General features: G+C 39.6%; 1 protein-coding gene across 3 annotated transcripts in view; it reads right to left on the bottom strand.

The window, feature by feature from the left end:
- The window catches only part of LOC126506109 (contactin-4), a 997903-nt gene that overhangs the window by 137588 nt on the left and 834362 nt on the right, over window positions 1-25953 (bottom strand). For all 3 annotated transcript variants that reach the window (XM_050149411.1, XM_050149413.1, XM_050149412.1), the window contains one exon: window positions 20011-20161. In XM_050149411.1, the coding sequence (XP_050005368.1) occupies window positions 20011-20161 (151 nt within the window). The remainder of the gene's footprint in view (window positions 1-20010; window positions 20162-25953) is intronic.

Genomic DNA, 25953 nt, shown 5'->3' with positions numbered 1-25953 from the left:
GCATGCTAATTGAACACTTTCCTGGGCTACATCCCCAGCTCCCTGCGCTATTATTCTAAAGAGAAATAATGACTTTTTTCAATTTAGATGTTCATTTATGATATCCAGCCTAACAGCTTTAGAGAAAAATATGTCAGAATGAAAGGAGTCTGTGGAGTTTATACAAGGCTTCTCTTAGCTCAAGTCTGTGGGTACCAGTCATGACTGGTTAAATGTCTCATGCTTCCACCTTCTCATATGGAATTTGCATCTTCATATTATCCTAAAGGTAACAGTCCCACTTTGTCCTCCCCATTCTCTTTAGCCCATCCGAACAGGCATGCCTGGTTTAGACAGATAATATAGAAGCTGCTGCATCACATGCTTTTCCAGAAATTAAAATTTTAATATTTCTTCTAACCAGTCCTTATTATAAGCCTGGGTATGAAAATTAATATCAGAATCCCCACGATAAATTCACCTATACTTCCTTTAAGATTTAAAAGCATTTATTTATTTAGTTAGTTACCTGAAACCTTTAATCCTTTGAGTGTTCTGTTTAAGAGCGATCATCTGGAAATAGATTTAGGTGCCACAGTTCTAAGATATTCTCAATGCAATTTTTTTTCAGATAAAGATTTTGAAAAAGACTATACTCCAGACAGTTTAAATTGCAATTCTTATTATTGTTTGATTACAGAATACTTATTTACATAAATATGTGCATCACTTCTCATCCAATATTAACAATTACTATGAAAAATATTGATGAAATTGTCTACTATTTCACCTTTAACTTAAGCATCCCCATTTGAAAACTTTATAATTGGACCACCTCATAGGAATGATATTTTTTATTCATTATCACGTTATAATTTGCCACATGTATAAAAACCACAAGGCATGTCTCTGATATCTTGATGGATCTAAATAACTGTTTCTTTTGGGGAAAATTTTGCTAATATTTATTATTAAAAGAAGCCCTTTTTTTTTTGAGACAGGGTTTCTTTGTGAAATGGTCCTGGCTGTCCTGGTACTTTCTTTTTAGACCATGCAGTTCTTGAACTCACAGAGATCCGCCTGCCTGTGCCTCCTGAGTGCTGGGATCAAAAACATGCATCACAATTGCCTGGCTGAAAAACCCATTTTTAAAAAGACTTATTTATTATTTTTAAGCTGTGTGTGTGTGTGTGTGTGTGTGTGTGTGTGTGTGTGTGTGCACCCTGTGGAGGTCAGAAGAGGACATCAGATTCCTGGAGCTAAAGTTACAGGCAAGTATAAGCTGTAAGTTTGGGTACTGGGAACTCTGGTCCTCTGGAAGAACAGCAAAGGCTCTTAACCAATGTATCATCCCTCTAACTCCAGTTGATTTTAATTTTAGAAACCATGTACTTTTAACTCTGCTCCCTAGGTCCATCTTTGTTTGGGTAGTAAAATAGATACAATCAAACATGTGACTCATGCTTAAAGTATTTCTGGGCTGAATTTTATTATGCCATTTTGATCTTTCCTCTGATAATTCCTCATTATTCCAACTTTCCCAATTACTTTTATCTTTACTATCGCTTTTACTTTTGTATGACTCCTTTATGGGTCTTTGTGTTGCCTGATTTCTCCATTTCTCCAACACACACTTCCTAACACTGTAAATTATATCCTTGTAGTGCTGATCAAATAGTGAATGCATGGGAGGTCTGTCCTCACACAGCTTGCAGACGGTTCAGGAATATAGATAGATAACTGTCAAGTCAATCAAGAAATGAAGGAGTTATTACAAACACAGTTAAATATGAACAAAGAATTGAAGAAAACACATCCTGATGATGTGTTGGTGTCATGGCAAATTTCTATTATCAGCTTGACTGGATTATAGCATCACCTGGGGAATCAATGTGGTGACAGTTTCTATGTGCCTGTGAAGACTCTAGCAGAGAAAATTGAGGGAGGAAGACCCATTCCAAATGTTGCAGACATGGTCCATGGGCTGAAAAGAAGGGGAAAATGAAAAAAGCTAGCAGAATGCCTACATTTTCCTTTCTCTGGTTCTTGATCCTTCCTGGTCCATCAAGATGTGAACAAGAAGCCTCATATTCTTGCCACCAGAGATGACCTGGTTCCTTCACATTTCCTTCTTTGTTTTAATGGATCTGAAGTTCCTCAAACCTGAGTCAAAATAAATCAATAAATACTTTCTTCATTACATTTCTTCTTCTCTTCTTCTTCTTCTTCTTCTTCTTCTTCTTCTTCTTCTTCTTCTTCTTCTTCTTCTTCTTCTCCTTCTCCTTCTCCTTCTCCTTCTCCTCCTTCTTCTCCTCTTCCCTCCTCCTCCTTCTTTTTCGTCTTCCATTTTCATTTCTTTATTACAGCAATAAGAAAAGTAACAAATTCGGCTGGGAAATAAGCCATAAATATATGCCTTTGGATTATTTTCTTAACAATTAGCCATGGGCTAGATTTCTCTTTTAAAAGTCCATTTGGCCATGGGATAGATAATAGGGTTCCAATGGGCAAGCATAGAAAAGCAGTAAATTGTGGCTACTGTAGCCACGTAGGAAAAAATGTTGGTGATTGGGTCAGGGCATTGGTGATATAGAGAGAAAGAAGACAGATATTTATTGTTGGGAGTATAATTGATAAACTCCACTAATGTATCAGATGTCCAGGATGAGAAAACAAAATGATCAATAATTTCTAAGTTTCCAACTTGAACCATGACAGAAGGGTGGTGTACAAGGGGGAAAAGCCTGGGTTTCAGTGAAGAGGTAGGTGGCCAGGATGAGCTGCTCAGGGGATAATTCTGAGCCAAAGCTTGAGAGCCGACAGAAGTTAGAGCCTAAAGCCATTGGAGGCCCTCTCTCTAGAGAGACAGTGAAGATGGAAGGAACAGAGGAGGTAGTGCAGATGAAGGAGAATTTGATGTGCTAGTGGAATGATCCAGTAGAAAGTGAGAGGGATGGAGGGCCTCTTGATGTGAGATAAAACATGTGTGACCAAAGGGGTCAAGGACCTTGAGACAATGAGGAAGGGGACATAGTCTTTGAGTCAAACACATTGTAGTCCTGTAAAAACAATTTTCTTGAAAATGAGAGCAGTCATTCAATTTGTTTTTGTAACAACTCTATGTGTCCTTAGGAATAAACTACTTCTTTTTGGAATAAAAAGTTTAAGATAAAATCAGTATTTGGGAACGTAGATGTCTATGAAAGCAACTGAAAACATAAAAAGGTCAATTGTATTTCTATAATACCGATCAAAGAAACAGTCCAGACCTTTGGTTTGTCTCTTCTCTCAAGCACTCACACATTTACATGCCTATACTTTCAAAGTCTGTCTCTCTTTTTTTCTCCCTATTTCTACCTCTCTGTTAAGGTTACATTACATGAAATTCCTCAATGCCCTCTCTCACACTAAACTTGTTCAAAAATCCTCTAAAAGTCCATATTTTGAAGGCCATGGCCATCACACTACAGTTTTGGTGAGAGGTGGAGAAATCTTTAGAAGATGGAGCTGAGTGTAAGGAAGTTAGATACCAGAGTCTGGCTCATTTTCCCCGTTGTTTCCTGGCTACCATGTTGTGATCGGCTTCTCCATCTTCTGCTCCTCACTGAGGTATGGAGCTTTTCCCCAGAGATAGCTAGAACTTCTAAAAAAGTTAAAAACAAACATTTCTCTCTCTCTCTCTCTCTCTCTCTCTCTCTCTCTCTCTCTCTCTCTTTGTCTCTCTCTCCCTCTCTCTTTAAAATTTGACTACCTCTGATATTTGGGTTTTTAAAAGATTTTGAAAAAAGACTTATTTCGTGTGTGTGTGTGTGTGTGTGTGTGTGTGTGTATCAGGTATTTTGATAGAGTAGCGGAAACCCAATGAACACAATGTCTCTGCATTCATGCTTTACCATCTCTGTAACCTCGCATACTCTATTATCATACAGTATATTCTTTAAATACCTCAACTCCCTCCACTATGTCTGATTTATCTCTTAAAAAACAAAATAGATCCTAATTCCAATTGCTTAATATATAATCATATAGCTTCACCCTCATTGAAAGTCTTTATTTCAAGGTTAATTTTAGCTTTGCTATCATCAAACATACACACACACATGCACACACACACAAACATACACACACACAGTTACATTGTGACATTCAGATTGTATGACCACATGGGGAAGGGGATTCCTGATACCATGGATCACTATCTATTTATTATCCTTTCTTAGAATTTCAGAGCATCCCCATCCCTGTTCTCTGAACTTTCGAGAAAATCTGTTTTTTTTTCCCATCATACAATTTCTATTTCAAATAAGTCTTTCTATAGCCATCTTTTCATAGCATTTCCAGTCAATGAACCTTATTCACTATCAACACTTCAAAGCTCATTTGGAAAGTCACATTTCTGATCCTCTTCTTTCCAGTCTGGCATTGTAAACCTCAGGCTGCGTATCCTCCACAGGAAATGGGACAACTGCTTAGCAATCTCCTGTTTGGGGAAACGTGCCTTTAAAGTGTGTCAGTTCCCATGGCAGAAATAACACCACTAGGTCCAATTTCAAGTTCCTACAATGACTGGCATCACTGAACAGGAAGCTTGGAAGAAAGACAGAGAGTCAGCCCTTCCTTGTGAGCCTGGGTGAGCAGTCTCCAATTCGTTAACACATAATAAAACTTTCAAACCCAGTGGACCCAAACAGTACTCACCAGCTTTCCAAACTAGTTAGTGTGGTTTTCAGATATTATGAATAGATCCAAAGAATCCTTTATTTGTTATTTTTTTTTCTTGGCTTAAGGATTCAGGCTCACTATTGACATATACATAGCAGCTTGCATAAGTAATCTAGCTAAGAGAGACTATTATGTCTCATCCAATTATTCTCTCTCAGAGTTATGTTTAGCCTTCCTGAGTTACCATACATGGCAAGAGGCATGAAAAGTTAAATAACTGATACTAATATTATCATTTTCCCTAAAATTTAAAACTCTCATTCTTTGATATAATTATGTTGTTTCATGTGGAAGGTAGTTGAATTGCAAAATATTTCTTATGCTTCAGAGAGCAGAAGGAAGGATGGTGGATGGTAACCCTCCCCCTCCCCCCCACATTCTACAACTCAGTTTAATAGTCTTTTAGCCACCACCTGGATTTCTCATCAGGCAACCTAATTCTGCTATACGTACCCTCTAGGTACCATATGCTGTAATTATATAGAGAGCCAAGTGTTGCTCTCTAATTAGTTCACTTGGCAGAGGGGACTTAGAAACACCATGATGGATATTTACTAGTGGATCATAATTGACTATGGCATATCTGTTATTGAAATATGAAGGAGAAACTAAACAACCGAAAGATCGCGGCCAGAAGTAGTGTATGATCTCAGATCTTCAATATTTACACGACATCGATGCATCTAAGCCACCCAACAGATTTTCCTTCTGGCGATGACAAAGTCAGGAGGAACTCAAATCATGGCTGTGCTTCCACTGAAGAGGCACAGGACACGGCCTGTCTGGTTTTAATAGCCAGTCACATCACTTCAGTTCTAATTGCTCTTAATTACATGCCACTTCGGTTTGGATATTTTCATGATCACTTACGCCCATTTGATGGTACCAATCTATTTTGTCTGAACAAAGGCACTGCTGAGATAGTTCAGGGATTTCATTTTCCTCTTCTCCAAGGGCTTTAGCTGGTTCCGACCCAGCCTTGAAACCAGACCATTACCGCTCACCCCGGCAACTCTCGGCAACTATAAAGTTATGGATACAAAGGCTGCCAATTTATTACTGACAAATTGAAGTGATTAAGAGTCAAGGCTGCTGTGGCCACTCATACCATTGATATTAAAAGCATCGTCAATTTCCCACTGTTTTAAAAGGGAGATAATGAAATGCTTTACTTTTATTAATAACTTTTTTTGCCTTATGACCAGATTCCACATGCTTTTACACCACAGAGAATTAATATATCTCTCTATAACTGTTTCATCTTCTAGCAAAATGGGTGAAATCATGGATGGGAGACTAGAGTATATGAGACATAGATTTAATGTTCAGCTCTAACTCTGTCAAGCTCTATACAAGCTTCCATGAGGTAAATGCCTGTCAGGCCCTGGTTAGAGTTAACAACAGCAGCGACTTCAAAATGTGTTTATGAGGATTCAAAGAAATTTCACAAAGTATTGAGCAGAGGGCACTGCAAAGATCTTTTTTTTTAAAAAAAATGTAATAAATTGTGGAAGAAGGTTGAAAATGTTCATTTTCTTATTGAGATTTAAATGGTGGCAACCAAGGACTACATGACTAGAACGAAAGAGAAAAGTTGCCTAACTCTCCAAGGATTCTAATGCCCAAAGTTTATTCATGAATGCACCAGCAACAGAGGGTGATCAAAGTCTCATTTCAGACTAATGGCTGGAGATTCCCCAGGGCTTCCTGTAGCCAAGCTGACGCACGGCGCTTCTGTCGCTATTATTTTATATCCATTCACATGATCTCATAATGTCAATAATCTCTTAGGAAACTTATGGTATCTCCTTATTGAGGATGATTCTATTTCTTCCACAAAACCCTGCAGACACCGAGTCTTCCCTGACCCACATTTCTCCTCTGTGAGTGACTTGCTAATGTATACTGCATGTATGTGGTGCCAACATGCACACACATCCCTTTTTCCCCATCGGCTTCTTTATGGGGATCACCTGCTTTAACAGCCGCTCAAATACATATTTTGTTGGGAGCCCCTATTGGCAGGTCCTGCCTGCCTGGGATGGCATCTTCTCTGAATGTTCCCCAAGCACTGCTGTTTGATAGGTTTGGACTCTCTTATGTTAATTTGTGCCTTGCTGGTGGCTTTTAAATTGCTTCATGGGTCTATATATTGGTGCAGTAACCGTATTTTATGAAGCCCTAGGAAGCAAGGCTCACGATTTCTGTCTCTTTTTCTCCTGAGCTAGGTCTTTAATACACTTTGTGAACATAAAGTTTAAAGAGAGCCACTATGTGAAACAGCTGGTGTGAACAGGGGCCCCCAACCAGGGATGGGTTTCCAGCTTGCCTTTGCTGCGATGTGGAGCTGGTCAGCGATGTGGGGAACATGGCCAGGTTTCTGTTTTCCTTGCCGCTCTGCCATTCTTTGCCCCCTGTGCCTTCGTGTTTAAAGCCCCTACCCTTGATCTAATTTCTCCAAGGGGTTCACGTCTTTGCAAAAGAAGCCTTCTTGGCAAAAGTCAGGCGCTCTTGCTCTAGAGAGCCAAGGGAAATAATTTAGGCCTCCAACCAAATTTCCTTCCCCTTTACTTTGCATTAGATGGGCCCAATGGAAGCGACAATTTAATCAAAAGTGTAAGCACAGGAAATCCAAATAAAGTAAAAATAAAAAGAAACCCAGCCAGGGGGAAGGGCATGTAGCTATGATGATGCTTTACTGGGCTTTGGCGGTCAGAAGAGGGTTTCAGGAACTTTCTCCTATGAAGAACAAGGCAATCAGTGTTTTAGGCTTCAGAAGCCAAGTTTCCATTGAAATTAGTCAACTTTGCCCTTCTGGTGTGAAAGCAGACATGGATGGTTAAGCAACAAATGAGTACAGTTGCCTTTGATAAAGAGTCATGTGTAGACACTGAAGTTTGTCATTCACAATACTGTTGTGTGTCACAAGATGCTGTTTCTCTTCAGAGCCAGTTGACAACTTTCAGACTACACAAACACAAGCAGAGAGTTGGCTCCAGCCTGTGGGCCACAGCTTCTGTGTGGGACAGAACGTCTGGGGAAGGGACATCATGTGTAATGGCTACCCGAGGACACTAAAGTTGTCCAGTGCGACTGACAGGATCCAGTAAGAGTGAGGCGAGAGATGGTCTAGACCAGTGGTTGACTGCACTCTTTAAATAGTCTAGTCAACCTTCCTAAGGCCTTGATCCTTCCTCATGTTGTGGTGACTCCTAAACATAAAATTATTTTTGCTGCTACTTTATTAAGTGATTTTTTGCTACTGTTATGAACCATAATGTAATTGTCTGATGTGCAGGATATCTTATATGTGACACCCAAAGGGTCATAATCTATCTACAGGTTGAGGACTGCTGGCCTAGAGACTTATAAGACGCGAGGTGCTCTAAGATATGTGGGCCGCTGACACAGGTTGCAATATCGAGATACATATTATAATCACCTAGGAAACAGAAAACATGCACAGTCTTCTGGGTCCATCTTAGAATCTGTAAAAAATTAAGATCCAGACACACATGCATGTGTTTATGTAAATACAGTCAGGGCATGCATGCACATGTGTATGTGGGTGTGTTACATGTGTGGCATATATGTATGTATATGTGGCTGTTCATGTATACACAGGTAGAGAAGCCTGAGAAGAATATCAGACTCTATTGCTCTTTGCCTTGTTTTTTTGAGACAGGGTCTCTCACTGAACCTCGAGCTAGACTGGTAGTATAAACCACAGTAATCCTCTAATCTCTGCCCTCAAAAGGACTCAGGTGGTAGGCACGTGTGTAGCCAAGTCCAACTCTTTATGTGAGGGCTGGAGAACTAAAACAAGAATGTTATATAACAAACACTCTTAGTAGTTGAGCTAGCTCCTCAGCCTGAGACTTGGATGTGTGGAGCCGCTGTTCGTGCTAATGTAGTCAATGAACACTAAAGTTCAGGGTTTATACTTGGGAAGGACATCTGGGTCTTAGCTGTCAAGATGGAGGACTTCTGCCCTCTGGGAGCCTGGCGATTTCCTGGATGGATGCCCAGTGAGTCACGGCAAACACTGATTACAGTTGCCAGATTCAAATGGCTACACATAGGATGCTCCTATAAGGAAGTGTGGAGAGGCATAGCAGTGCCCGCCTGAATTCTTGCTGGTCTTCAGTCAAATGCAGTTCCTCAGTTTGCGTCATTGTGATCTTTTCCCTACAAGTTCTGAGAAACACCTCACTCGGCCTTATCTCCACTTCAAATGGTCCCTTTTCCTTTCAAATAAAACATGTTTCTAAACACTGTCACTTTCACCAATCCCATCCAAGGAGAAGATGCTTTTGTTTAGTTGTTTTATTAGTTACGTTCTGATTGCTGTGATGGGCTACATGGTAGAAACAACCTAAGGGAGCAGCGATTTACCTTGGGCTGTGATTTCAGTCCATCGGGGTAGGGAAGGCGCAATAGGATTCATATCCACAGCAGTGGTTGACATATAGGTGGAGCTCCACACATCTTCATGACTCAAGAACCAGAGAATTCAGGCCAGAAGCAGGGCTAGAACGTAACCTCTCCGAGTAACCCACTTCTATCCTTCTATGCCTCAATCCACAGCCTCCCCGAAAGAGCACCATCAGCTGGCAGCCAAGTATTTAAACACAGGAACCTTGTGGGAGCTACACCACATTCCAACTGCAGCAGCTGGTTTATTCAGTACACAGGAAAACACTGAGTAACTACTGCATTCTTGCCACAGTGCAAGGCCTACCCGTATGCTCTAATACAACCAGCCTCTCTCTCTTCATCCCTTGCAGCCTGTGAGGAGAAAGGAATACCAGTTTCTAAGAGAATAGGGTGAATAGTCTTTGTCCTTTAAATGACTGTGGATGTTTTTAAGTCCTTTTTCTGTCACCCACAGAAGCCTGATTCCAATGACGTTATGTCTATCACATCAAATGCTTGCTGTACAGAGGAGGGATGAGAGACGTGACAGGCATTTAGTAAAATGAATTAATCAGAGGTGTGAGGTGGGGAGCTTCAGCATTTAGAAAAACCTGGGTGAGGGCTGGCCCCAAGAGGGAACCAGCTCAGAGGTTGAAGAGCTGGAAAGTTAATATAAGGATTTATTATTATTTATAATAATAGAGAAATGACAGGGGCAGCTGACTGGCTACAAAGAGCATTTGTATAGGAAACACTGCAAAGCATTAAAAAAACCAAACATCGCTTTTACATTAAGGATCTGATTTTACAGTTTCCTGAATGAATTCCGTATATATATATTTAAGACCTAATCAATACTCTGCAGCTTGAGTCAAACAGGGGTCAGGCCAGTCTCAGGTGGTCACTATCTTAGTGTGGCCAGGACATTCACCCTGAACCATAATATTACATGACATAGTACATTAAAGTAGAAAAGGCCGTGGCTGAGGGTAAGTTCCTGGAGTCTTTTTAAAGGACTACACAGTGAACAAATGTATCATGAGTAACATTGGAGAGAACTCTCTCTCTGCCCCTTAAGAGGTCTTTAAGACCATGAATGTCTTACCTGTGGCTCCGAGACAGGTAAGCTGAGGTAACGAGGGAAAACTGCAGAACTAAATTTGGAGAAGCAGGACAAGGTTTACTTCCACAACTGTGCATGCAAAATTAAAATGATATAGTACTGCCAATAAGCAGGGCAACAGAGTCCAAGAAGAACCATGGAGCTTGCTGTTGCTTTAATGTTGTTTTGCCTCCAAGGCAGGATTTCCATTATTATGGAGATGAACTGCCTCTAATTATTGCAATAACATAATTGTTCCCCAGGGCGGAATCCCTAATAACAGAACCATATAGCTCTGCAGCAACTGTACGAGATATCCTGAGGGCAGGTTTCTCATTAGGAGCACATATAGAGACATTCTGCCTGCAGAAGAGAAACAGAACGCCTGGAGCAATCAGCTTTCCTTCCCACACTAGGACTCAATGGGCCTTCTGGGCAAATACCTGCCATCACACTTGGCATCTTCAGCCCCGGGTTTCACACCTTGCATACAACATGGAGTTTCACAGCCCTGTGCTGGGATTCCCATCCATGTTTTACATGAATTTCAACTCTTTTAAATGCCTTTGGGAAGACAGGCAAATTCAGGCCATGATCTGATTTCACCTTGGAGGCAGATGGATGTCAGTGTCTCGAAAAAGACATGTGAACACGGTTTCACTCCTGTTTGGGTTGAGTGTTTTAACAGGCTGCTAGTCTTGATAGGGTTACACTGTGCAGGGCAGGCAAATCTAAATATGTGTTTCATTCCAAGAAGATATGATGAAACCTCTGAATGCTTAGTGCGGGTTTACTTATCTTCAAAACTGGTTCACAGTGACATAAACATGCACTGTCCAAGCTGATGCTGGGCTGCTCAACTGGAAATATCTTTTGTTTTGTCAGGCCTCTTTTCAGTAGAAGCCACTTGCTCTTTCTCGCATCTTTCTACTGCTTTGGCTTGTGTCTGTGATGTTCACCTAGTTGTGATTTTCTCTCTTTCAGTTTCCTCATAGCCAGCTTGGTGTCTCTGCCTTCTGTGGAAATGGGGGTTCCTAAGGGCTCCTTGTACAGGCTGGTCTGACCTGAACACTGCGAATGAGTTTCTCTCCAGGGTTTTTATCTTCTGGAGATGGATAGCTCTCTGTTCCCACCCTTCAGCTTAGACAGGTGTTTACAACTTCCTACTAGGAAATGGCTATGAAACACCCACTGAGCACTGGGCAGGGTCTAGAGGAAAGTGTGATAGATTGGAATAAACTATTTACAAAGGGCCCAATGCAGACACACAAAAGCCCATCAGAATAAATTAGGATATCACAAGAGGAAGTCAGCCTGGTACAGAGAGGACTCACCTGTGCTAACTAGGAAGACAGAGGAAAGGGAGGAGTCCTGCAAGAGCCAAAACTAGATTCTCCCCTACGATAGCAAAAGAGATATAATCTGAGTGAGGCTTTTGTTTCAGTCTAGTAAGACCCGTTTCACAATTTTGATGCTTTTAAGAGACATGTGCTAAATTTGTATTGCTTAAACCAAAAATACATCCCCAACACACACATGTGTGTGCTTGTGCGTGTGTATACACACTCACACGCACAGAGAGACTCACACAATACAGACACATGCACTGGCACAGACAGACAGACATACACATACACAAATATTAACCACACTTTGTTTCTCTCGTTCAAACTTCTTTTTAAAAGATTTATTTATTTTTTATCTGAATGTTTTGCCTACATGTATGTATATACACTGTGTGTGATCCTAGTACCCCAGGAGGCCAGAAGAGATCATTGGATCCCATTTAACATGACTTATGGATGGTTATAAGCTACCACGTGGCAACAATTTCTGGGTTCTCTGTCCAAGACGCAAGCGCTTCTAACTACTGAGTCATCTCTCCAGGTCCCAAACATCTTTTAAAAAATATTCACTATTGTAGCAAATGACATTATCACTCATAAAGTATTTAAGTAGGGATCCTTGGGGCCAAGTTTTGTTTTTCCCCTTGCTCTCTCAATCCTTCTGCTTAGAACATTTTTAAGGGGCTTAAATTCTAGTCCATATATCTATCTCCCCTCCTTATTCAAAGCACATTGATACCATGCAGCCACTCACGATTTCCATCCTAGACTGCTGCCTACTCTTGGCCTCACTGAGCTCCCACTCTTGTTTCACTCTGTTTCTTGTTGCTGGCTGCACGTGAAGCAATCTTTCCATAGCATGCACGCAGCTATGCACAACTCCACATAATCCTTCAATTCCACCCAGGGTCTTCAGGACCAAGTCTGAACTCCTCAGAAGTAAAACACAAAGTCTCTACAATCTGTCACTGTCATAATTTTTCAGTGTTTCTTCTTAATAAATCACCTTTATAGCATATCCCTCAGCATTACTGAAAAACTCATGTAAGCTTGATCTTGGATCTTGGCAGTACACCATGTATTTTTCCCTTCTATTCTTAGTGCCAAGCAGTAGGTCTAGAAAGTGGCAAATGCCCAAAGAGTGTCCTGTTCATTGAATGAGAAGAGAGTTGGGTAGCTTTAGGCAGAACGTCCCTGCTGCTGTCCAGAGCCATTACTGTGATATCCAGGCTATAGTTTTAAGAATCTTTTCTGAACTATTCAATAGCTTACCTGTACCTAGTTATCATCTTTTAGCTTGACATAATGTATTACGTTCATGTCTATAAGAAGTAGAGGGGAAAAGTGGAAGGTTCAAATGTGATTAAGAATAAAAGGTTTTATTTATTTATTTAGGCGTTAGTGGGAAATAAACTATATCCTCTAAGTGAATTTTACAGACATCTATACTTAGCCTTTAAACTACAGGTTAATTTTTTAAAGTAACTGTTTTCAGGAAGCAGTTTTCTCAGATGAATTATATACTCTGTTTTACTAATCTAAGTTCACAAAAGAGAAATCTTTTCCTTTTAGAGAAGCAACAGGACAATAATAAAGACCATCCTTCTCTGCATTGATGAACAAAAGGCCCCATTTCCTCATGAATGCTGCCTTTAGTTCAGGGTGACATACTTTTAAGTAGACATTCAAAGAAATGACCAATATGGTGTGGGAAGGGGGCGGGTAGCAAATGATATCATACAAAAAAATCAGAAAGAAATGGGATAGTTGAGCTTAGAGAAGAGCTAGAAAATGCAATGAGAGTAGATTTCTGGGAAGTACATAAAGAGACAGAAGAGAGCAGTAAAGAGGAATTAGATTTGTTAGCATAGCTTCATAAAGTAGAACAAAATATGAGTGGATGCTGCAGGGAATAGAATTTTTCATCTAGTTACATCCCCATCATTAGAAGTACCTGGGAAATGATGAAGAACTAGATTCTGTGTGGATCCTTTTCTTGGTTGAGAGATAGTATCTGTGGGAATTGTAGTGGGAGGAGTTGGGCCATGGTGCCTGCCCACTCTGAATTGAGCCTATAATTCGTGATCCTAGAGAAGCTAAATAAGAAGGTGAACCCAAAGAAAAACATATGGGCATCCTCCTGAATATTAACCTTCATCAGGCGATGAAAGGAGACTGAGACAGAGACCCACATTGGAGCACCGGACAGAAATCTCAAGGTCTAATCAGACAGAGCATGTGCAAGGAACTCAGGACCGTGAGGGGTGCACCCACACACTGAGACAATGGGGATGGTCTATCAGGAACTCACCAAGGCCAGCTGGCCTGGGTCTGAAAAAGCCTGGGATAAAACTGGACTCGCTGAACATAGCAGACAATGAGGACTACTGAGAACTCAAGAACAATGGCAATGGAGGTTTTGATCCTACTGCAGGTACTGGCTTTGTGGGAGCTTAGGCAGTTTGGATGCTCACCTTACTAGACCTGGATGGAGGTGGGTGGTCCTTGGAAACCCTGATTGCTCTTTGGGCTGACGAGGGAGGGGAACTTGATCGGGGGAGGGGGAGGGAAATGGGAGGCAGTGGCGGGGAAGAGGCAGAAATCTTTAATAAATAATTAATAATAATAATAAAAGAAAAAAATAAACTCAAAGAGTATCAGTCATGTGAAAAAAAAAAGAAGATAATCACCTGACCCCCATCCAAGCAATCAGTATGAAAGTGCAACTGGTCTAGAAGAATTTGGGCCATGTTTGACTCAGCTGAGACCTAGACAATCTGTTTTTGTAGCATAAATAATAAAAACTCAGAGACAGATGTTTGGGTTAAACCTGAAGATGAGAAAAGCAAAGCAGCCAGTCACTGGCTCTTACTTCTTCCTCAGACCTAAAATATGCAAGATCTTGTTTCCATGAATCCCAAAGATTCCAAACCCTGCACTCTACACCCCAAGATCTCACCCATTTTTGATCTGAGGTAGAGGTAAGAGCCAGTGGATGGCTGCTTTGCACTTCTGATCTTCACGTTGAACCCCAATATCTGTCTCTGGTTTTTATTATTTGTGCAACATGTTCTGGAACCTTTGTGATCAAATTTGGGGCTGCTGGTGGCCCTCATACTAGGAAGAGAAAATAGTTTCTTGGAGAATGGAACCAAGGTAGGCAAAGGTGTTGATGAGACACAAGAATGTAAGGCAGAGTTCTGATGGTATCTTGTTAGCCATTAGAGTTACAATCTATACCTGATGTTCTCAAGTGATGAGAAAATTCACTTTTATAAACCAGTTTGAAGTGAGTTCATATAATTTGTAACCATAAGGGTACACCCCAATGGTTATCAGTGTACTTAGAATTCTAGGATTTTAGGTTATTAATGATTCTGTTATTTCTGCACATTGATGTTTTTGTTATAGCGTAAAACCAATCTTATTTGCCTCAAGGGCCTTTTGTCTAAAAACTGAAAGTAAACAAAATAATCAACTTTATTCAGTTAGTAAGTTTAATTGCTCAATTCATCCAAATGATTGGAACTGCTTCCCTGGTGACTGGAGATCCCTCCTGAGGCCTGAAATAGTGGGGTTGTTCGGAACATCTGGTCTAACACCAAAACCTTGGTAACAGTATAAGAAAATAAGACATATTCATTCTATTTACATAGGGATCTGGGGCCTGACCTGAGGCAAAGCTATGCAATTGCTGTACTTTCTCATCTTTAATTTGGATGTTTGGGTTAATATAAGTAAAAGCAATGTTAATATGTTTTAGATTTATAAACAAACAGAAATTGAAACAGTAATTTTAGAACAATATTTTAAAATAATTAGCATATTATTTTTATTACATTCCTGTTAAACTAGTATTTCTCATGGTATAGTCACTAAACTAACATGGTACTACCATCTGAATTTAAGTTAAAAGAGCCTATGTTTTCTCCATTTTCCTCCTTAAACTTTTATGGCAAACTCACTTATGCCCAGCTAAGTGATTGAAATTGGAATTAAATAGCAATTGATAATTATGGTCTGACTAAGTCTTTCGAAAACATAGAATTTAGGGAGAATATTAATTAAAAAGAATGTTAAATAATGAAGTTTTGTCTCAATGTAGTTACATGAGTTCTTTGTAATTAAGGGATTAATAATTTGTATTTAAAGGTTAAAGACTCACTATTTGATTCTGCAGAGTCTAGTTTCAAGAGAGAATTAGGGTTAATAAGGTAATATGTTAGAAATTATTACTCAATGCTAATTACCCTTTGTATTATTCCACTATGTCAATCTTCTCCTAACATATGGATTATAATTTTTCATTCACAATAGCATGTATGATTGATTTTCTTCATTTGTCCACAGTAAAAAAGCACTTATTTTTCCAATGAGGAAACAATAGTGAGATCTGTTTGATCTTTTCACTCTTCAAATTGTATCAAGTGTTCGACAGTGCACATGTCTTACTTGGAAGTTAAAAGCCAATGGTTCATGTAACCCACTCACTCTATAGATTCAGGGTACTCCTTGTGGTTATATCAACATTTTAGACACACATGGTTTCTTGTTCCTAAGAATCAGAATTTCAAACAGTATCTGGATGCCTATTTTCTCCTGAAAAATGAAGTGGTCCAACACCTGACCTGCATTTCCATGTGGCTGTGGGGTGGTTGTGTCCTGCCTTTTTCTTTTATATTCCGCTTGGTTACCTATGAGCACATCTACATTACCAAATCCAGTCTACCTAATAACATCAGAAAAAGTGAGGTAGAGCCTTGAGAACACAGCACCCATATGGAGATGAAGTGCTAATATTGATGCTTTGGGACCAGCCTGATGACACCGGAGGTGGAGGTGAGAAATACCAGAAACTAAGTAACAGCAGGGAGTATCTGCAGTTTAAATATGCTTTCTGTGTCAAAGGAATGGGGACGCACGCTTGGTGTCTATTAATGAAACCAACACAACTTGGATAGGGCACAGTTTACAGTAGGCAAAGTGGTGGAAATAATAAATCAAATTCTTTCGTCCTACAGAAAATGGCATAATAACATACTATCTTCTAAGAGAAAATTAAATCAGTGACGTGGAAATGGTTACGTTTCAGTTAAACTAAGCTATCATTAATGCAGTTCAAAATATTAGGATGCCATGTATAAATAGGTGTGCACATTGTCTCTTTTCTTCTAGGTACATAGCATGATTATATTTTTTTCCTCAGGGTGGTATTTGGCTTGTTTTGGCCAACATAGCATTAGTGAACGCAAAGTTGCTTCTTTTCCAGCCTGAAACACTAAGAGGCCATGTGTGTCTCAGCCTTTCTATTCTGCAGTGGGAACATTACGAAGACAATTGGTCTTCTGAGATTGTCCTTGCAGGAGAGCAGAGCAACCAGCAGACCCTTACTGGTGTGCAGTGTGAATGAGAAATTGCTCTTGCTGTTTTAGATCATGCTTTTTATATTAGCATAGTATATTGGACCTCAATAATTTCTCAGACTTAATTCATGGTTTTTGATGCATCTTTAAATCCCTACCATTTTTTTCAAAGCAATTTATTTCTGTGGAATTTATTCTCTCTCTCCCTCTCATGTGTGTGTGCCACCAAACGTGAACGCTGGCAGTGGAATTGTGGCCTCCAGCTAGAGCCTTCTCTACCCCCATATAAAATTCTCTTAATGTTATTTCTTTAAATCATGTCAAAATTAAGACCTTAAATGCTGCCTTATTTATGGAAAGAGAAACCTGGACACCAAACCATCCTCAAAACCCTCCACCTATGACCTGTCCTGCCTGCAGGATGTATTGGTGCAATGATGGTTCAGAACTTGTGGAAGTGGCCAACCAATGTTTGGTTGAACTTGAGGCCAATTCCACAAGAGAAAGTCCATGCCCTACCAGAGGCATGATATCCTAGAGACCTAGGGTAAAAAATATACTCTCCTGAAAAAAAAATAAAGAAAATGATTCCTAATGATATTCTGCTAGATTAGTGTCTTCGCCAGTCATCATCAGAGAGGCTTCCTTTAGCAGCTGATGCTAGAGGTTACAGAGACCCAGAGCCAAACATTATCAAAGAGAAAATCTAAGTTAGAGGTCTCTATCTGGTCCCTTTCCTCGGAGATCTGAGAACCTAGCAGAAGAGACGGAGAAAAGAATGTAGGAGTCAGAAGGCATGGATGACACCAGGAGAACTTGGCCTATTAAATTAACTAGGCAGGGCTCCCATGGACTCTCAGAGACTGAAATGGCCAACATGGGCCTGAGTGGTTCTGCATCAGGTCCTCTGCATATGCGTTATGACTATTAGCTTGGAGTTTTTGTGGGAATCCTAAAAGTGGAAGAGGGCTGTCTCTGACTCTTTTGCCTGGTTATGAGACTTTCCCCCCTCCTATTGGATTGCCTTGTCCAGTCTCAATATGAGAGATTATACCTTGTCTTATTATATCCTGCCTTGTTCTGTTTGGCTGTTATCTACTGACGGCCGGCTCTTTCTGAAGAGGAAACGGAGGGACAGTGGACCTGGAGAAGAGCGGAAGTGGTGCAGGACCAGGAGGAGTGGAGGGAGGGAAATATGCATTTGGAATGTATTCTATGGAGGAAAAATCTATTTTCAATAAAAATGCAGCATTTTCTAAGCAATGTATTTGGTACACATTACTTATATTTCAATTATATTCAAAGGAATATTAACCATTTAATGTAATCTAACATACCACATTTCAAGAAACATTAAGGCAGAATGGAATGTTTCTCATGTTTTAGTAAGAAATTCTGCTTTTTAGTACTGTTGCACCTTCTAAATACCTATCTGAATGCCCAAGGACAAGCTGTGCTTCCAAGTTTGGAAAGAAGAGTTTCTTTTGGCCATAGCTGGTGCTTTCTATGGGGTTCATACTGAGGCAAGTGATGAGAACACGCTACAGCTGAATGTTTGGATTTCAGTGGGTAATCTATGCCATCCCTTCCAAAGTTCAGGAAGCATAAAGGAAAAGGGGGGTAGAGAGATTCAGACTGCAGATTATTGTAGAACGCTATCTTCTGGATATGTTAAGGCGGGCTGCTACATGCTTGAACTGCAACAGCTGTACTTGTCTGCACAAATCCTGTCCATACTCTGATCCTAGACGTTATTTTATCGAAAGAGGTAAGAGTCATGACGCCCTACTCCTCTTGGACTTATTGGCTGGTAGTGGTTGCTGGAGGAGGAAGAGATAAATCTTCAGTGGTATGGCCACTGATAGTTGCCCATGTTCCTATAAGTAACCCTAAGGGAACTTGCTGAGTCACCAAAAAGCAAAAATACAAGACATGAAAATAGAAGGGAGATTATGTGGAGGAGTGAAAAGGAACCTGCAGCAGTGGAAAAGGATAAGAGAGGGGTAAGAGGGTGCATATGATTAAAATAAATGATCCATAGGCACAAAATGTCACAATAAGGTCCATTATATATAGTTAATATATGCTAATTAAAATAAAAATTATTTGCCTTAAAACTTGAATGCCATTCCAGTATTCAGTGGACTATGCTGTCTCCCGAATATATAAGACATCAGAAATGGATGTCTCTTCTGAAGTTAATATGTGTGTGGACATATATCACATAGAAACTGTATCAAGTTTGTTTATAGAAATTATTAAGAAGGACAAATCATCAGCACAGCGATCTAATTTGTATATGCAAATTTGAAGGTGTGCAGGTGTAAAAGGGTAGATACACACATCTTTAAACACTTCCTTATTGGATCTATGAATACTTGCCCTTTAACATCAATTAAAATCATTATGTATACAGCTGGTAAATCCTGTCTTATGGGTGACAAACACAGGCTCATGCATAATTACCCCTTTCCAGCAGATTGAATAAATTACAGAAAATGGTAGAGGGTATTTTACAGGGGTGACAGCCCAGACAAGGTCTTGGAGCTATGTGCCACTTGGTACTATCTGATGTCAACCTCCAAGTAACCCATACACATTTACACCCTTTAAACAATATGCTTTCTAAATGTAATTCATGTGTAATAGGAAGCAGAAGCAATGGCAAATTCAGATATTAGAACAAATCGGGTCCCTTAAGGAGATACAAATGACTAAAGAATCAAGCAGGCTATAGGCCACCTATATAACACCAGAAAACAACAGATAGGGCCAAATGTTTGAAAAGCTGTCATACTAAACCGGTTTGACTAAGCCAAGGAATTATGATGGACACACACACACATATATATTTATATGGCTAAAGGTTTATTTTCAGTTGCTTACCCGCTACAAGCAATGTGAGTCCTCACAGGGTTAATGCAATCTTTCTCTGTGTGGAAGGCTTTCTAGAACCCCGATATTATGAAGGAGCATGGAAGTCAATATTACCCCTGTCTTATGCAGCTTTGAGTATTTGCTCAATTACAGCAGACAAATTATTACAGGTTAATCAAATATTAAAAATATTTCAACATCATACCTTTCATTTTCTCTTAATAGTTCCCGTCCCTTTCTCCAGGTGTAGACAGGTCTTGGAGATGCTTTTGGCTTACACTCAATGACAACTTCACCGCCCACTTTGACAAGTGTCACTCTTTTCAAAAGTGTTCTCGAGAAATCGGGACTCTCAGCTAGAAACAGTAAGAAAATAATAACAAATTATTACAGAAAGAAGAAGCACCTTGGCCTTTTTCATTTTGTGATACAGTTACTTACTATAGATCATCAGAGACAGGGAGCTATTTTTTTTTTTTTCTGATGGAAAGCACACGGCACTGTATGTTTGGATGGGTTATTAAAATTTAATTTGTGATTTATATAAGATAGACTGCAACTGCTATATGGATGTAACTTGATGGATTTTGTATCCTCCTCCGTGAAGATCAAGATACCAAACATTCTTACCCCCTATGGAGGATTCTCTTAAAAAATTTATTCCACGTTCAAATGGACAAAAATTTAAAAATTTAAGAGAAGCAACAGGGAAAGAAACAAAACACGAAAATACATTTGGCAAGTTTCCTGATTCTGTATGCTAGAGTGGCCCTTTCTTTGACAGATACCGCTTCTGTTCTGCAACACAGCATTCTCCTTCCTGCTTTCTCTCCCTCCCTTCATCCCTCCCCTCTCCCTCATGCCCCCCTCTCTGTCTTTCTGTCTCTATGTCTGCTTTCTCTCTCTCCCCTCCCCACTCTCTGTATCCTTTAGATAATCCTTATATTGTTGACTTTTGTCAATTTCTCCTTAAAATCAAGAGTTCTACCATCCCTCCATCACCAGTACCCAACACAGTGCTCATCCTATTTAGAAGAAATCACCCGCATTTGCTGCAGAAATTTAGAAAACTGTGTATACATTCTCTCTGATTGCGCTCAAGAACACACTCATATTGATACATTGCACTTTGCTGACCTATCAATAATATTAAAGAATGACTGCTTCCCTGAAAGAAAACACATCATATTTAGCCTCATCCAAATAAATAAATAAAGTCCTTCTGAAAGATTTGTGCTTTCTTCTGAGCTTAGTTAGTGTAGGTGGAAGAATTCTTGATTGACCAGATGGAGTCATTTTCTTGTGTAGTTTGTACCTTATTTAAAAATCTCGCACTTCTTGTAATCTAATTTCATAGAACTGAAGCTTTCAGATCATGCTGAAGACAACATTTAAATCCAAAATATACATGATCTAAATGAGGACTTAGAGTATGTATGCACATAGATAGGGTCACACAGGTCACACAGGGTGAAGGCCCACTTACTTTTAAAACAATTTATTTTTTATATGTATACATGTTTTGCCCACATGTATGTATATGCACCACACATATGTAGTACACACAGGCCAGAAGAAGGCATTAGATTCCCTGGAACTAGAGTTACAGGTGGCTATCAGCCCCCATTGGGGATGCTAGGAACTGAACCTGAGTCCTCTGCAAGAGCAGCAAGTGCTCTTAACTGCTGAGCCCCTCTTCAACCCCTATAGACCTATTTCTTAGACACACTCAAACCATAGCTGGTGACTTTTCTTTTTAAACAAAGGACTTAATTAAACCTGGGGCTTCATATTTGCTACGCAGCCAGCACTTTGCTACAGTATTGCATCCACAGAACTCTTGTAATTTTTTAAATTTTTGGGTAAGGTCTTACTACCTTGCCCAGACTGATTCTACACTGACTCTAAACCAGTCATACCTCAAACTTGTAACATGTTTTCTCTTTCTCCCCCAAAGTTGCTAGGTACAACTAAAGTTGAGAAGGTTACTGTATAATGGGGTGCTACAATGTATACGTGGGAGCTGAGAGCACATGTGAAGCTAAAGTTAGATGAACCAGTAGGCTGTTGACATTTCAGGGTGCATACCTCAGATTCATAATAATCCAAAATTCAAAGAGTAACTTTATAGTGATGAATGAAATTGACAAACGGAGTACAAGTCTAACTATTTATAAGAAAAATACTGTATATTATAATATTGTACCAAGAATAACATATTACTAGTATGGTCTACAAAATCATAGCATAAATATAATAGGGCTAATGGAACAGATACTTAGGGCAGACCCACTGAACACTTAAGTAATAAGATACTAACAAAATATCTTAATAAATATTAAGCATGATTAAAATGGTATGCTATAATCAATATTTAAATAACAAAGATACACAAATCAAAATATATGAAGAATATTAAGAATTCGTGTCCCATTATCTGTACATGCGCATGTGTGTGTGTATGTATGTATATATATTTTGGTAAAAGTAACATTTACATTGCTAAGCTATAGAGTTGAGTTCAGACTGTAGAGAAATTGAGCACTACACATTACTGAAGTTTGTGGCCAAACTTGCATCAGAGACTGAAGGTGAATGAGGTTACCTGGTATTATCTTCATCCACTGGCTAGCTGTATTGATCTCCATTTGTTGCTATTGGTCTAGTTGTGTCAATTGTGAGTTCATGAACATATAAAGCAGTAGTTCTCAATCTGCCTAATGTTGCAACCCTCTCATACCATTCCTTAATTTATGGTGACTCCCCAACCATAAAATTATTTTGTTAGTACTTTATAACTATAATTTTGTTAGTAGTATGAATTATAATATAATATCTGACATGCAGGATATCTGCTATGTGACCTCTGTGAAGGGATTATTTGACCCCTAACGAGGTCACAACCCACAGCTTGTGAAGCACTGGGATAAAGTACTTATGCTTTGTTGACATCTTCTCCAATTTATAAATCCCACATAAGCTATGTTGTGTCACAGGAAACTATTTTGGCAGAACAGACTCCTTCTCAGATTAGGTAAACATCCAAACTGACAGAAAAATAGACATAAAATCAAGTCTTCTCGAAGATGTTTTAAAGGGAAAATTTGAAATAATGTTAGAAACCTTTCTCATAAAAAAATTCCTTCTTACAACCCTATCTTTCTCCACACATGCATTTATCACTCTAGGCAGATATTTTCATCTGTTCAGGAGGAATTCTGCCTCTGCATTCAAAATGACTTTATATAAATCAAACTGTGCGCCACACATGGGTGTATTTGTCAAAAAACTATGTATCGCTTTTACAGAGTTTGGATTTGCACGCTATCAGACACACAGAAAGCAGAAAATGTGTCTAGTTTAAGAGGTGTTTGTAATATTCCAGCTACGGACATATTACCTTTTGGATAGCATAGAGATAAGACCGATTTCCACATCTTTCACTTATAAAAATGAAATCATATATCAAATATTTTCCTGTTGTTTACTCCATTTGCTTCTGGTGTTATCTAATCCTGAAAATGCATCAGTTGTCACCATAAGCTCTAGTGACTTCTAGGGCATAACTATCAGAGTTCTGTCAAATTTTGCATACCGAATAGTTTTTTTTTAAACATTCTACTATATGATTACCGCTTGTTCACTTGAGATGCAGTTTAGCTTATGGAGGGTTTTTCATAATGATATTTACTCAGATTCGGCCAAACACTGGCCTAGAGCAGGCTGAGAGGAAAAGGAAACAGGCCGTTTCTGCTCCATGTGGCATGCACAGAGAAGACAGTTCTACTAGAGGACGTTGGTGGTGACAACAGGAGGGCAGCATAAGACACAGTCTTTGCTCATACTTAAACCCTACCTAAGGAAGGAAAAGTCCAGTGGTCCCCAATAGCCCTGCAATGACAAAACCACCAGTCACATTACCCACATCACTCTGGAGCAGCTGATGGATTCTTGCAGGCATTCATTTGCTGAAGCCAGGAGACCTGAGGGCCAGTATTTCTCCTGTGAGCTACTAGATGGCAGCAATCCCTCAGTGCTGCGAAGCCTCATGCAGCCGGCCTCTTCTACTTGGGAGGTGCAGCTTTCAACTACTTACCAATGACCGGCATCACAGTACCCTGACGTTATCTATGAAAACCTGTGGGGATTCATCTATGCAATGTACAACTGTTTCTATTTAATTAATTAAATGACTCTTGGTCACATATCAAGGGCATTTAAAGTGGCCAATGGAACCCTCGAAAACGAAAGTTCTCCCTGTTTCCAAGTTAGTACCATTTCTCAGGAGCGATAATCAAACAATAATCCCTTAACTGGATATGCAGTGGCAATACCGTTTGGGAAATCCACGAGTCCAATGTTTTACTACGTCACTGAATATTCGGCAAGCCTGTTTGTCGCAGCTGGCCTGCAGAAGCATCACTGGGAATATTGCCAGTGGAGACTATTAAGGCTCGTGCTTTTGAAAGTTTAGGATTTCATATGATTTTAACCTTTATCTATTGCTTTTAGCCATTACCTCATCGTCCTATAAAAATACCCAGAGACAACACACCAATTCCAATCTCTCTCTCTCTTTTTATTGAGGAGATATCACCATATCACCATATCAGACCACAAATTTTAGGCTTTTCCTAGTCTTCTGGATAAGGCATGGGGGTGGGGGTCTGGGTGTGTCTTTCTAGGTTTAAAATCTGGCCTCCCTGATTAGAAAGATATACATAAGGAGACGCTTAACACAACTCTCTATGAGAGTGATGGTTTTCTTCTTTTCTCATCAGCACGATGCATCACTTCCAAGTTCTCTAATACCGACATTCTGTCTGTTTTCCTCTGGGCTGATTCACTTATGACTTCTTTGTTTCCTAAATCCCCAACAACTCATGCTCCTGTGGGTGAGGTATTACAAAGCAGAAGCACAGAATCTTTACACTCGCAAAGTTATTTGGTGGACTAAGAGAAAAATACACATACTGTGCAGAAAGCACTAGTGGTGGTTACGTTTAATTGTCAGCTTGACAAAATTAGAATCATTTGGGAGATGGACCTTTGGGTATGTCTTGGGGGGTTATTCTGATTGTTTAATTGATATGGGAAGGCCAGTGTTCATTGTGAATAGGACCATTCTCTGGGCAAGGCTGTATAAATTGCAGAAAGTGAGCTGAGCACTAGCGTGCATGCATGCATTTGTTACTCTCTGATTCTTGACTTTAGATGCAATATGAGCAGCTGTCTCAAACTCCTGCCACAATGACTTCACTTCAGTGATGGACATTGACCTGCATCAGTGAGAACAAACTCTTCCCCCTAAGTCCCTTATGTCTGTACGTTTTACTGCAGAAGTTAACAAGAACATAAGGCAGTCCTTAACGCAGTACTTGTTCCAGAATAAGAAGTTTATACATGCTTTTCCTACTACTATTTCTAAATATAGCAATAACTTCTATACCACAGGCATTAGGGGGCTCATATGGCAGAAGATTTCTTACAATCAGAAAAGTACATCTTTGTTTAAAACAAATGAAAAACCCCACTGTACTTGAAAGCAATTACAGATTCACAGAGAATTGCAATAATAACATAGGGTTGTCTGGGGTATCCTTAACTATGTTTCTCCAGTGACTGTGTGATAGGCAAGTACAGCAGATAGTAGAGTAAGGAAACTGGCCATTAGCTAGCTCTATGGCAGTCACTTATGTAGCATTACATATACAGTGCTGAGGTCAAGATATAGGAACGACTGAAAAGACTCTTCCTCAGCAGTCCCACCTTGCTCTTTTGACTATACTTTCCTTTATTTCATACATGGAAAGAATCACGCAGTAGCCAAACTTCTGGTTTATCTTTTCTTTTTTTCCCACTGAGATGAAGCTTGAGACATCCAAGCTAGTGAGTGTCCCAACAGCTTGCTGAGTGGTAAACCCCAGTGTGGATACGAAATGCCACTTTAATGTAGGCATTGCAGGGCTTATGGTGACTGCCAAGTAGTTTTTGTGCAAAGAAACCATTTCAAGATCTCTCAATGATTTCTCTGCCAAGAAGTCGAATCAAGCATAGCCTTTTCCCTTTTGATGAAAGGTTTGAAGATCTAAAGATTAATTATATAAATATAGGAAGAAACTCTTTCTTATTCCAAGGAAAACACTTT

This window comes from Alexandromys fortis, unplaced genomic scaffold, assembly GCF_014885135.2.
Source record: "Alexandromys fortis isolate MF-2015 unplaced genomic scaffold, M_Fortis_MF-2015_v1.1 scaffold_48, whole genome shotgun sequence".
In the NCBI taxonomy this organism is placed as follows: domain Eukaryota; kingdom Metazoa; phylum Chordata; class Mammalia; order Rodentia; family Cricetidae; genus Alexandromys; species Alexandromys fortis.
Note: the sequence above shows the minus strand (reverse complement) of the source record. Positions and strands in the feature narration are given on the sequence as shown.